Source organism: Triturus cristatus, chromosome 9 (genome assembly GCF_964204655.1).
Source record: "Triturus cristatus chromosome 9, aTriCri1.1, whole genome shotgun sequence".
NCBI lineage: Eukaryota > Metazoa > Chordata > Amphibia > Caudata > Salamandridae > Triturus > Triturus cristatus.
The window spans coordinates 1,163,538,999-1,163,551,611 of NC_140592.1; the positions used below are offsets into that span (position 1 = coordinate 1,163,538,999).

A 12,613-nucleotide genomic window follows, 5' to 3' on the forward strand; every position below is an offset into this window, starting at 1 on the left:
TCACCCATTGGCGGCAGGCAGGATGCAGAGCATTATGTCACCTGTATGGCCCCGAGGGTGTCATCCCGTTCACACAATTTCGGCTGGAATTCTCACTCCCCGAAACGGAGAGACACCGTTATATGCAGGTTCGGCATTGGGCCCTCCAGCCACAGGTGAGGGATGTGGCGGATAGGAGGCTCTCACCGTGTGAGAGATGGCTGCTGACCCGCACATCGGACTCGAAGTTAATCTCGGACCTGTATAAGTTTTTGCAACTGCCTTCCACACACTTCCACAATCCAGGGAGGGTTCGATGGGAACGGGAGCTTGGGAGGACACTGAGCCCCAAGGACTGGGACCACATATCTTATAGGGCGCGCCACTCAGCATATCATATGGGCCTCACTGATACTTTTACTAAAGTGTCCACTTACTGGTATTATACGCCTGAGCGGATCCATGAGTTCGACCATAGTAAGACAGACACATGCTGGCGGGGGTGCGGACAACGGGGTACACTCACGCACATTCTCTGGGACTGTCCTCTCTTAACTGGCTACTGGAAGGAACTGCTGGATGAAATCGATTCTCATTTCGGCATAGAGCTCCCGCGCTTCCCGGCATATACCCTGCTAGGACTCCCAAACGATCTAATGTATCCCCTTAAGTCCAGAAGAGGCAGGCAGATCGCCATTGCACTCGGCTCCGCCGTTCAGAATATCTTGATATACTGGCGTACTGACACAGTACCCACGAATACGGGCTGGCTCCACAGACTTTGGCACGTGCTGGGTATGGAGAAATTGTCTTTGGTGGTGGCTGGGGATGTAACGCAAGTTAATGAGCTTTGGCAACCATTCCACTCTCTGCTGCTCACAGAGTTCCGGGAGCTCACCTGCCCGAGGTACCTTCGCCTCCTGCGGCTTACGAGCCCGCTAGCGCCAGATCAGTGAGAGGGATGAGAGCCTCCTCCCCAATTATCTATAGCTTTGGGAGATGGGCTGTATGCTAGTAGCGCACTGGACTGTGGGTGGGGTGGGTGGGGGGGGGGGGGGAGTTGGGTGGGGCATTGGGACGTTGGGGTGGCGGGGGACGTTGGTACCAAAATGTTGTGTCATGCCGGACTTCCGCTCCTTTTCAGTTGCCGATCTTATACTGCTGTATAGGTGTCTGGATGTGTCACGCTGAATAAAATACTTTAAACATAAAAGAAGCTTCTGATTCGTTTTAAGACAAAAGGTAGGGCATGTGCCAAATAACTTCAGTGTTCAGCCTTGGAGAGGGTACAGAATGAGCAGAAAAGGCTTACATGAATAATAATGGGCAAAAGAAGCTTTCGTTACCTCGCTTCACAGCTCTGGGGCTCCCCGGCATGCTGCTCTTTTTGGTCTCCGATCCTGCGTTGGACGCCCTGAAGCTGGCATGGGAGCTGCAGTCATCATCGGAGCCCGATGATTCATCCAGGAACGCAATGTTGCTTATCTGTGTGGCTCTCTGGAAAAGAACCCCCAGATGGGCAGACTGTGAGCGAGAGGGCATGCTGACACAAACGCAGAGATGCCGCGACTTCACTTTGCCACTCAACACAGCGTGCACCAGAGGACAGCGGCATGTTATGTCTACCCTTGGACCTTGCGTTTACCTTGGCCTTTTACTTCAGGTTTCTCTTTTGCAAATGTCCTTCTAGATACATCATATGGACTCTATTAAGTGTGGTCAGTTTCCCTATACCCTGATGCTCAAAATCTAGCAGTACTTTCCAGTTCAACAAAATGTTCTCCAAAGACCACTCAAAGAAGGTTGCGATCCTAAGACGCTTACAGTAATTTTGTCTGGTGCTTGGGCCAAGAGACAAAATGTCACGATGACAATTACTTCTAAGTCAAATACAAGGAGCTGTGATGTGCAACAACATGGGAAAATATATATCAAAAACCTTGTTAACACATTATGAGGTTCTAGATGGCATACATGTACAGAAAACAAATGTCTAAATGGCCACACTGCAGCAATAATGGTAATGCTTTACTGCAACAGGATACATTATAAGGCAGCTTCGGTGATATATTTCTGATCTTGGATATTTTCTAGGTCTGCAAACCGAGATAAATATTAAAATATATACTATAACCGGTTTGCCCAAAACAAAGAGAATCGATTGACCAATCGATTACAAGCAATTCCTCGATGCCGTAGGTAGTATAGAGTAAAGTACATTTTTCTGTTGAAATTCATGATTAGAGTATATTTTTTCACCTCCCCAAAAAGAATTATCAGCCCAAATACTTATTTATTTTTTGGTCCATAACAAACCATTTGGATATGAAAAACAGTACTCCGCAATAGTAACACATGTTATATTAGGATGTTAGCATGTTTCAGCAGAATACCGAAAGAGGTAATGGGACTGGTGGATGGTGATTGCTGAAAAGTAACAGGACAATATACACATTTATCATGTTTACAGATACCTCTAGCAGCCGCTCTAAACCTCTTTGCACCTCTGTGCCACTCTGACTGCCCACCCCCCTTTCCAGCCCTCTCAGTATATAAAATCACACCATGCATTGTCATTTTTAGTACCATTTAACTGATACCAGAGGAATATGTACTTCTGCCATCATTAATGTGTAAGTAGGGCTCATCAATGAACCGCAATGTCAGTAAACTGATAAAACCATGGGAAAGCTGAACTTATACATGCAGATGGCTTGACTCAGGAGTTCACATTCACTTTGATATAAACAAAAGTTTCATTTGCGCTCATAAGGAGATTCATTTACTAGTGAATAAAATTGTTCACTACATGTAATAGAATGCATGAGCTCTTTATCTCCTTGGGATGGGGACTAGGGGTTCCAGAGCAGGTAAATCAGTGATAAATTGGGCCACCCCAAAAACGTGTGAGATTATGGGTATTCAGATACCTTTTCTCAGCCATTCCTTCTCCCTATCGAAATGTTTGAAGATTCCCTCGTGTAAAGGGCAGCACTAAATACTTTCCAGGTTGAAAATGCATAGGGGAAATCACCAAAACATTTTTGGGTACCAGAAGGAGTCTTTAAGGGAAGTAAAAATATTTTCCGTGCGGATAAAAAGAAACGTCAAAAAAACGAAAGTGAAACTGCACTAAGACAAAACCATTTTCGCAAACTCAACTTTACACTATGTACAATTCCACACAACAAACAACTTTCACATGCACATATTTGAGACTTTACAATAGGTTTCCAGGAATAGTCTTGGAAACCCTCTGGAATGTAAACAAAAAACAATTCTACACCCAAATAGGGGAATATGCCTATGAGTATAGGTTTGCAATTCTTTAGAAAGAATCCGATCCGCTTTCTTTGCCTGATGCTGCAAATCTATCTAGACCCAAGCTAACCTACAAACACAGCCGTTTGAGCCAACTTAGGTAAGTGTTCATGTCCCGGTTCAGATGCAAAGACCAAAAAAGACATAAAATACCTAGAAATGCAAAAATTGACACTGGAACCACATCCATCAGTGCCTTACAAGCTTAGTGTGCTGCACGTTGTGATTTACAGCTAGGCCTCCTGATGTTTATATATATAATTATGCAAATTTTTAAATGTTTGTGTTTCTTTTTCACCGGTGGGGCAGAAGTAAGTGAGTGAACATACAGATATGAGAACTATATACATAAAATTCCTTTGTTAACCAATACCATACCCATCCAACAGATATCACATAATCATGTACAAAATTCAGACCTGGCTTCATGTAGGAGTGAGTTGTTGAAGATAATACTCTTACCCCTTTGAGTGTAGTGTACACTGGCACGGACACATTTTTGTAGATGAGATGCGTAAATGGTCCTGGAGTCGCACATGCAGGAAAATTGGAAACTAGAAAAACAAAGTATGAAAAACAAGTTAAAAAGGCAACTTATATTCATAGCACATCATTTTAGATGTAGTTTTCTTTTTAAAACCTAGTCCATTGACTCTGTGAATACCTAGTACAAGAATACACTTTAAATGACTCTTCTGCCCTTAGTCAAAATATTTGACTCATGAACTGAAAATTACACTCTTCGGGCAAGTCTGTCAAGTGACAATAATGTGACATGTTGGTATCCAACACAACCTCTGCATAAATATAAACATCAATCGCTGGCTCGGTTGCCCAAGCTCTTAAGAATGACTCTCCTAAATCCGACAAGGAAATAATAAGTTTCCCAACCCGTCTTTTATTGAGTGTTGTAGAAATACACCATATTTGATTATCTTTTTATTCTGGTCAGATGTTAGTGTGAAATAGTTTTAGTCTTTTTGACAAGCTACTTGGAAGGTTCAGATAAACATTTTATTTTGCAACAGCAGCTATCCTGAAACAAACTTGGATAAAAGGACCCAGCACTATGAAACAAACAGAAATGGCTACAAGCAATCGTATGAGAAACAGATACATGTCAAGACCTCACCAAGTGCACGTAATCACCAAAAACTAAAAGCAGCAGTGATATATTCCATGAAATTATCCACAGGAAAAGATCTTGAATCATAGAGCTTTGTATTCGATCCCACAGGGTTGTCAGCCTTTGGGAGAGACATACGTATGGGAAATGGGATCAGGCCAAACCAGGAAGGAGGCTGGAAATCCTTACTAACTGCAAGACAACTACTTGGGTGCTGGAGACAAAAAGCTTAAAATGGGAGTAACTGTTTGTGGCCTTGCTGGATGGCAGGCATAAAAATAGATTGCTTTTGTGACATGATGCAATTTGATTTCATTGACGACTCTGATACACAGGGTGCTGTGATATATATGCTATCGACAAATAAAATATGTTTAAAAAAAAAAAAATGGGAGTAACTGGAAAACAAATTTGACATAGGAGTAGGTTCCACTAATCAACTGACTGTTAGAAGAAACAAAAAGATGTTCGACGTGTCCAGAAAATTGTAAAAGGGAAGAGGAAAGGGGAGGCGAATGCATTCATAATTCCATTGCTACTTATTTCTTTGGAGCTTATTTAATGCCTGTTCCCCTTCTTGAAACTAGGTGAACCTACTACTCTCAGTTTGGGTAGCGAAGGTATTGCAAGCTTTAGGAAAAAGGATGGGCTTGTAGGAACTTGGCATACAGTAACAGTGCAATTGATTAATTTGGTCTTGGAAGCATATGCCTCTCTTTCTGTATACGTTGACCCACCATTTTGTAAGGCATGGTTACTAAATGCTTAGGAATCTTTTTCTGCTTGCTTCAGTTATGTTGTGTCAGTTGAATTAGTGATGTTCTTTATTCAGGGCCACTAGAATTATGCAACAGGTGAGGACCAAATTTTGCAGCAAGAAGCCTACTGAGATAGTAGCGGGATTACATGAAACAGAATCATCTGAATGGTTATATAGCAAGGAACGAGGTTCTCCACCACAGGATATGTTGTGAAGAAGCCAAAGAGAACCCAGCCCCACCGACCTCACAACCTCTCAGGGAAGGGTATAAAGTTAAAAGAAAAACAGATATAAGGAGACATTTGGATTTCACTAGGGAAATCTGTGGAAATATTCCCCTACTTCACATCTGACCAACTTTACAAGAGAGTTTGAACTTTTTATGCTGGCCCTGCTGGATTTGGTAAGTGTGACTTGTCGGTTTATCACAATCTCTGCAGCAAATGCTTAACTCATTCAACTATCTATCTGGCTGAAAATGTAGGTATGGGAGCAGTGCAGTAATAGGGTGTTATCATCTGAAGAGGACCATCTAGAGCACTTGACACCCAACACTCACAAATGGGCAACATCTATGCTATTCTGCAGAGGTTCACTTGCTATCTCTCTATCATCTGAAACCATTTGTGCAGATGGATGGGTCACAATCTCCACTTGTCACATGTGGCATTCCAAAGGACTCTGTGCTTGCCCCAACACTACTAAGACAATATATGGAACTACTATGAGTTCTTCTCAGCCAAAAATACATTGCCTCTTATAAACATACCAATGAGACCCAAGTGTCTATGCTATACGTCCCTCTGAACGTTCGGACCTTGATGCCGGGCCAACCACGATCCCATCTGTCCCCCCCGGCTGCTGGCCCCTAGAAGTACGTGGACCCACAGTCCACCAGGGCATATATCATCCCACACCCACCGACGACGCCAGTACCCAAAAACTCCATGGACTCCCCCACTCTCCCTCCCCAGTTCGAATCCAACCCAGTTCCGTTTAGAAATTTTACACAGGATCACGTCCGCACAGGCGAGGCATTGGACTAATAACTGCACGACGAACAATGCATTTATTCTGAAGTTCAGGATATGTTGATGGATACCCTGTCACATGTGGCAAAATGTCACAGTAAATACAAAATGTCAACAAAAACATGTTAAAAAAATAAATCAATGAGACCCAAGTGTACGCATCCCCCTGCCCATCCATCCATTCATGTCCGCCTTATACCTTGAGCTGAAAGCCACAACCATAGTCTGATATTATTAATGGGGACAGGCTCCAGATTTACATTCCCAATCTGAACTACTCTTTGCTTTCTCTTCCCTGGTTCCAACCCATCCTTCCACCACAATGTAAAGAGGAAATCCTGGAATGGTTCCAAACTACGACAACTTGAATGATCACCAATGGAGGGAGGTTCAGACCCATTTTAACTGCCTTAACATATCTGGACTGGCTTGAATCCTCTTCAAAAGTTGTTTTGTGATTTATAAAGATTACCCATCCAACAAACCAGATTCCCTCACCAACAGGCTGAACGTTTGGGAGCCACCTGTACAAACCAGTGCATCACTCTAGCTTGACATTAAATTCCATAGGCCACCACAGAGCAGGGAAACAGGTGTACCTAGACTTGAAAAAGAAACAACCTATGTACTTCACACTGGTCCATATGTGCTACAAGCACAGAGAGGGTCTTAAGAAACGCATCTTGACATAATCCTTCCATCCAAAGACTGGCATTTTGATCAGCTTCGAAATTTTGTCTTAATCAGTCTCCGGAGGTTAAATTTCATTGCACCACAGTATTCTTTACCTCCCACCATGTGTTGCCAACCTATTCCCTCCTCTGCTCTTATTATGTAACTCACGTACTCGTCCACCATTATCTCCAAGTGAAAGCTATTGCCTACTCCAGGAAGATGCATTTACGGTCCCAAGACAAAACAAGTTCCAGAGTTTAAATTTTCATTTGATTACTAAGGAATTGGTCCCTAGAAGATCTCAGTTATGGAATTCACTCCCCAGAGAAACATACTGTTGAAAGCTTCACTGAATAGCTTTAAGAAATATCTCAAGACCTAGCTGTTTTGGTCCTTCCTTTACTGCAACCTAGAAGTCCAGCATCTGGTGACAATATGGGCCATAGAGATGAGCAGTATACATGTTCTCACATACCCATTAAGACAATCCTCCTAGTCCCATATAAATGTTCCCAAATCCCTTAATACCATGCATGTTTAATGCGCGTTTTCTTGTTGATATTCACAGTTTCCTTGCCTCTTGAGGCTTTGTCTGTTCTCTACTAGTACCAAACAAAAACATAAAATAGCACGCGGGCACAGGAAGTGATCTATATACAGTGAGGCAGCCTTCTAACACTCTGAAGCACACATGATTTGCCCTTTAAAGTTATGATCTATACAGCCATGACATTGCAACTCATATACAAATCTGCCTTCTCTAGATGAAGTACAAGTAAAGCTACACTATATTAAGAGCCTTTGTGTTGGTATTCCAGAGAGTCGCAATAGCACTTTTGAAGTCTGAGGGTGTGAATGTTTAAATAGACCAGAAGCTGCTGTATGGACACTTTTGAAGAATTTTAATTGTAGCTATAGATCTTTGTTTCAGTGTTTACATATATATATATATATATATCAGCCACAGTTTTAAAGATTGCTGCGCACTCTGGTCAGTGTTCAATTCAGTAATTTATTGAAGTTCGTTGCAAACACGATCTGTACACGATCTGCTGACAAACGCGTTTCAGCCTCCTGGCCTTCGTCAATGTCAATAATACTTTGTTTCCACTCTCTATTTAAGCATTCAATTGGTTGTCAAAATTACAAAGAGTGGAAATGAAAAGCGGACTTCATATATACAGATATTCAATGTGGAAAGAAGGTTGTCGGCCATTTTGACACTGTGTCATACCGCAATTCACAATACTCGGTTAATGCATCAAGCCTATGGGTTCCACGTTACAGTTCACAAATGTATAAACAAAAATCCTTCACATATTGTTTTCAAATTATAAAAACATAATGTTAGTTAATCATAAACGTATTCATTCATACCCCCGGCTAATTATAATATCCCCCAATTGGGGTATCTATGCCTCTCTCGTTTATCTCTTACTCGGGTTTTAACAAAAATGACGCCCTGAATGGGCTTTCTTCAGTTATTTGATCGTGATTGTCTAAGCGGTTAAATACCATCCTTCCCCATTGTGTTGATGTTTCTAAGGGACAGCGTTTAGATTCTCGTTGTTTTATCCAATGAAGGACCAAAGTTCCTCCTCCTGGTTAAGCCCCCCTGGGGTCTTAGTGCGTAGCTCCACTATGAGTTTTGCCTCAAGCTGTCTCAGTGACCTGACTCTGTCCCCTCCTCTTTCTCCTGCTGGGACCTGATCTATGCAATAATATGTCAGCTTGTCACTTTTAGCACCATGAAACCCAGCAAAGTGCCTCGCCACCGGATACGTTTTATCCCTGTTGGTTATGGCTCTTTTATGTTCCAGGATACGCTTCTTTGCTGGGTGTATGGTGCTTCCAATGTACTGCAATCCACAAGGACAAACTAGGCAGTATATTACAAAACTGGAATTACAGTTGAGAAGTTTGTCAATAGATCTTTTGAGCTTTTTGCCTGGTACTGCATAGTCTTTGACCTTTTTGCAGTTTTTGCAAGCCTTGCAACTCATACAGGGAAAGAAACCGGTTATAGTCGGTTTGGTCCTTGGTTTTTCCTCAAAGTGACTTTGCACCAGAATATCTTTCAATGAGGAACTTTTCCTGAAAGTGATGTCTGGATGTCTGGATTGGGAGGAATCAATTTACCCAAGACCCCATCAGTTTGGAGAATGCCCCAATTTTTCTGAATGAGGCCCCTAATTCTATGAGCCTCTGCCGAGAAGGTCATAATTAATCTGACCTTCGATTGGTCTCCTTCCATTTCGCTATCATTGACCTGTTTCTTGGTGAGTAGCTCTTGTCTACTTCTACTGCCTGCCTTCTCAACTGCTTCCTGCAGTACTTTGCTCTTGTAGCCCCTGTCTTTGAATCTCAATAGGGACTCGTTGGCTGCCTCTTGGAAATCATCAGATCGGGAGCAGTTCCTCTTAAGCCTTAAGAGCTCCCCGTACGGAATGCTGTTAATCAAATTACGGGGATGCTGGCTCCATGAGTGCAGGACAGTATTGCCTGCTGTCGGCTTTCGGTACAATTTTGTACACAGCTTATTGTCTGCCACAAAGACCAGGAGATCCAAAAAGGCTACCTCCTTTCCACTGTTAAAACCCGAGTAAGAGATAAACGAGAGAGGCATAGATACCCCAATTGGGGGATATTATAATTAGCCGGGGGTATGAATGAATACGTTTATGATTAACTAACATTATGTTTTTATAATTTGAAAACAATATGTGAAGGATTTTTGTTTATACATTTGTGAACTGTAACGTGGAACCCATAGGCTTGATGCATTAACCGAGTATTGTGAATTGCGGTATGACACAGTGTCAAAATGGCCGACAACCTTCTTTCCACATTCCGTACGGGGAGCTCTTAAGGCTTAAGAGGAACTGCTCCCGATCTGAAGTTATCCTTAAATCCAACAATTTTACATTCAATTGTAAACACTATCTGCAGATACAAGGGACTTCCATGGGCACTCGGATGGCTCCATCCTATGCAAATATCATCATGGGTAAACTAGAGAACTGTATACTTGCTACTTCTAGCATCAAACCACTGGTATGGCTACGATACAGTGATGACATATTTATAATCTGGAATGCAGGAAGTAGAACATTGGAACAATTTACAGCTTATATCAACAATATCCATCCTACCATCAAATTTACCAGCAGCAATACTAAACAGAAGCCTCATCTCCCTTTTCTGGATGTGCTACTCACCATTCATGAACACAACATTACAACTGATCTGTACCACAAGCCTACAGATGCTCATTTGTATCTAAATTGGACTTCATGTCACCCACACCACACTAAACGGAGCATCATCTACAGCCAAGCACTCAGAATAAGACGCATCTGCAGCAATGAGGAAACCTGTAAAGACCATCTACAGGAGCTTGCTACATAATTTAAAAGGCGAGGCTATCCTCTGCATATCATACAGCAACAAATTGACAAGTCTTTGCAGTTACCCAGAGAAGCACTTATTTGGAATACCAACGGCAGAAACAAATGTGACAGAACTCCATTTGTAGTTGACTATCATCCATCAGCTCCTAACTACAAAAATGTAATGCAAAAAACATTTCCCTTACTGTCCACTTGTGAAAAATTACAAAAGGTTTTTCCAAAACCACCAGTCATTGCTTACCGCAGAGCTCCAAATTTACGATCTCTTATTGGGAGAGCTGAACTCAAGCAAGCTGTAACAAATGCAGGGGTTCATTGCTGTGACTCTAAAAGGTGCATCACGTGTGAATATCTTTTACAAACATCATCTGCAACTAGTTTTGTTACGAGAAGGACCTATGCAATAAGGCCGCATCTTACATGTCGCTCAACATGCATTATTTATGTGATTCAGTGCCAACGGCAAAGCTGTAAAAAACAATATGTAGGCCAAACAGTGAATGACCTCCGTACACGATTCAGGAACCACAAAACTGCAATAATTAATAAGAAAATTGATCAGCCTGTAGCCAATCATTTCAACCGTGTGGATCATTCACGATCAGATTTGAAGATTTTCCCCGTGGAACATGTTTCAAAGGAAGAACTACTGGACTCCAGGGAAAACTTCTGGATGTACCGTTTAAAATTACTGCATCCAGATGGACTGAACATTACTGACAACACAACCTGATTACTGCATATCTCAAGAGCTCTCAGGACTGCATTGATTCCACATTCCAAATGGAATCTTCACTCATGATGCTTTTTGAAAATTCAGCTGTGTCATCTGTGCAGCCACAGAGGAAACCATCTTGTACTACCTGGGGAAGGCGGAAGCTGAAACGTTGTAGTGGAAATATATTTGTGTTCTTTGGTGAATCGATCTGTTAGAGTCACTTCTTTCTTGGATATTTTATTTCTTTGTGACTCATGGTATCCTTTGGGATCCGGGAGAGATTTTTTTTACTAATTTAATTTTTACTAGGTTATTACTTTTTTTTGTCCACTGAAACAATATCAATTGAAAAACATACAGTAATAGGCAATCGGAGAAATCTAACCTCAGTGTGAGCATAGTAATTCAGTTGAACAACTATGCCTCGGCCATAAAATGCCAGACATTTTTCCCATGCCTCTTAGAAATGGCTGGACATATTTCTCAGTAAAAACTTTAACCCTTTCCAAAGTGGCAATCTTTTTATATTCACCCACCCATCTTTAACTTTGGCTCTAAATCTTTAAAAAAACACTTTAAAAAGTTATGATTAAAAAAAATAAATCAATATAACTCTCCTGCAAACTAATGTGAGAAAAGGAAACATCTGAAAAGTATATTTCCACATGCCAAACAATTTCTCAGATGCATTTGTATGGTGGCCAATCCAGTTTCCAGGGATGGGTGTGTGCCAAATCCCTACATGCTTCAACACCTTAACATTTTCAGCACAGAGCAAATTTCAGTTCCTTGGTGGGGTTTACCCTCTAGTCCTAAAAGCTTTGTCTAGAATTCCCTTTAAAACTTTGGAATCCATCTGTGGCGAAAGAGGTAGCTAGAGTACTTTATGTTTGACAAATTCATGAGCAAGGCAAGTAAGAGCAGTTGGACACCATCCAAAATCTTGAGAATCCAGGGATCAAGAGTTGTTAAACCTACATCGTTTCACATCAATTGAGATGTTGTTCTGCTTCAGTCAGTGAAAATCCAGTAAGGTTAAGCAACGACAAATCACTAATACCAGCAGAGCTTAGAGGAACCACATCAATATAACCAGCGAATTGAACACAACCTTCAGAGGAGTTCACATGCATGGAGGCCACAGATCACCTCAAAATCAAGAATGCCATCAGCCAGTCTTCAAAAACATGAGGCCAGCCCACGATAATGGGTTCGTGAAAGAAAATCCACAAGTCTTAGAGGCATAACAGCTGCTGGACGAAAGTACATGATCCATCACTCGTAAAAGCAGCTTTTTGTGCTGCACCAACGTATCTTAATAAGAGCGAATCTTCTGCCAGACTAAGCTCCTTTCAAGAAAGGATGAGGTTGAAAGCGGGGACGTGGTCCGATCCATGTAACATTTAAAAAAAATATTCACGATCAAAGCAAACAATCTTCAATGAGCTTTACAACAAGTTAACCTAACTCAAGGTCCAAAGAGGCCTTTCAGGAGCCTTGTGAGGCAGACCCCCCTGCATCTCACACTGGGGCCCTGTGGAAGTCCTCCGATTGCCTTTCCTCACTGTGCCTCATTGTTTTGATTTACTCACG

At 41.9% G+C, this 12,613-nt stretch overlaps 1 protein-coding gene across 1 annotated transcript in view; it reads right to left on the reverse strand.

Annotated features, from left to right (window-relative positions):
* The window catches only part of PLEKHH1 (pleckstrin homology, MyTH4 and FERM domain containing H1), a 380,707-nt gene that overhangs the window by 182,569 nt on the left and 185,525 nt on the right, over positions 1–12,613 (reverse strand). Inside the window, exons 9-10 of the mRNA XM_085627151.1 lie at positions 3,763–3,854; positions 1,326–1,476 (exon numbers count right to left, since the gene is read on the reverse strand). Coding sequence (XP_085483277.1) covers positions 1,326–1,476; positions 3,763–3,854 — 243 coding nt within the window. The remainder of the gene's footprint in view (positions 1–1,325; positions 1,477–3,762; positions 3,855–12,613) is intronic.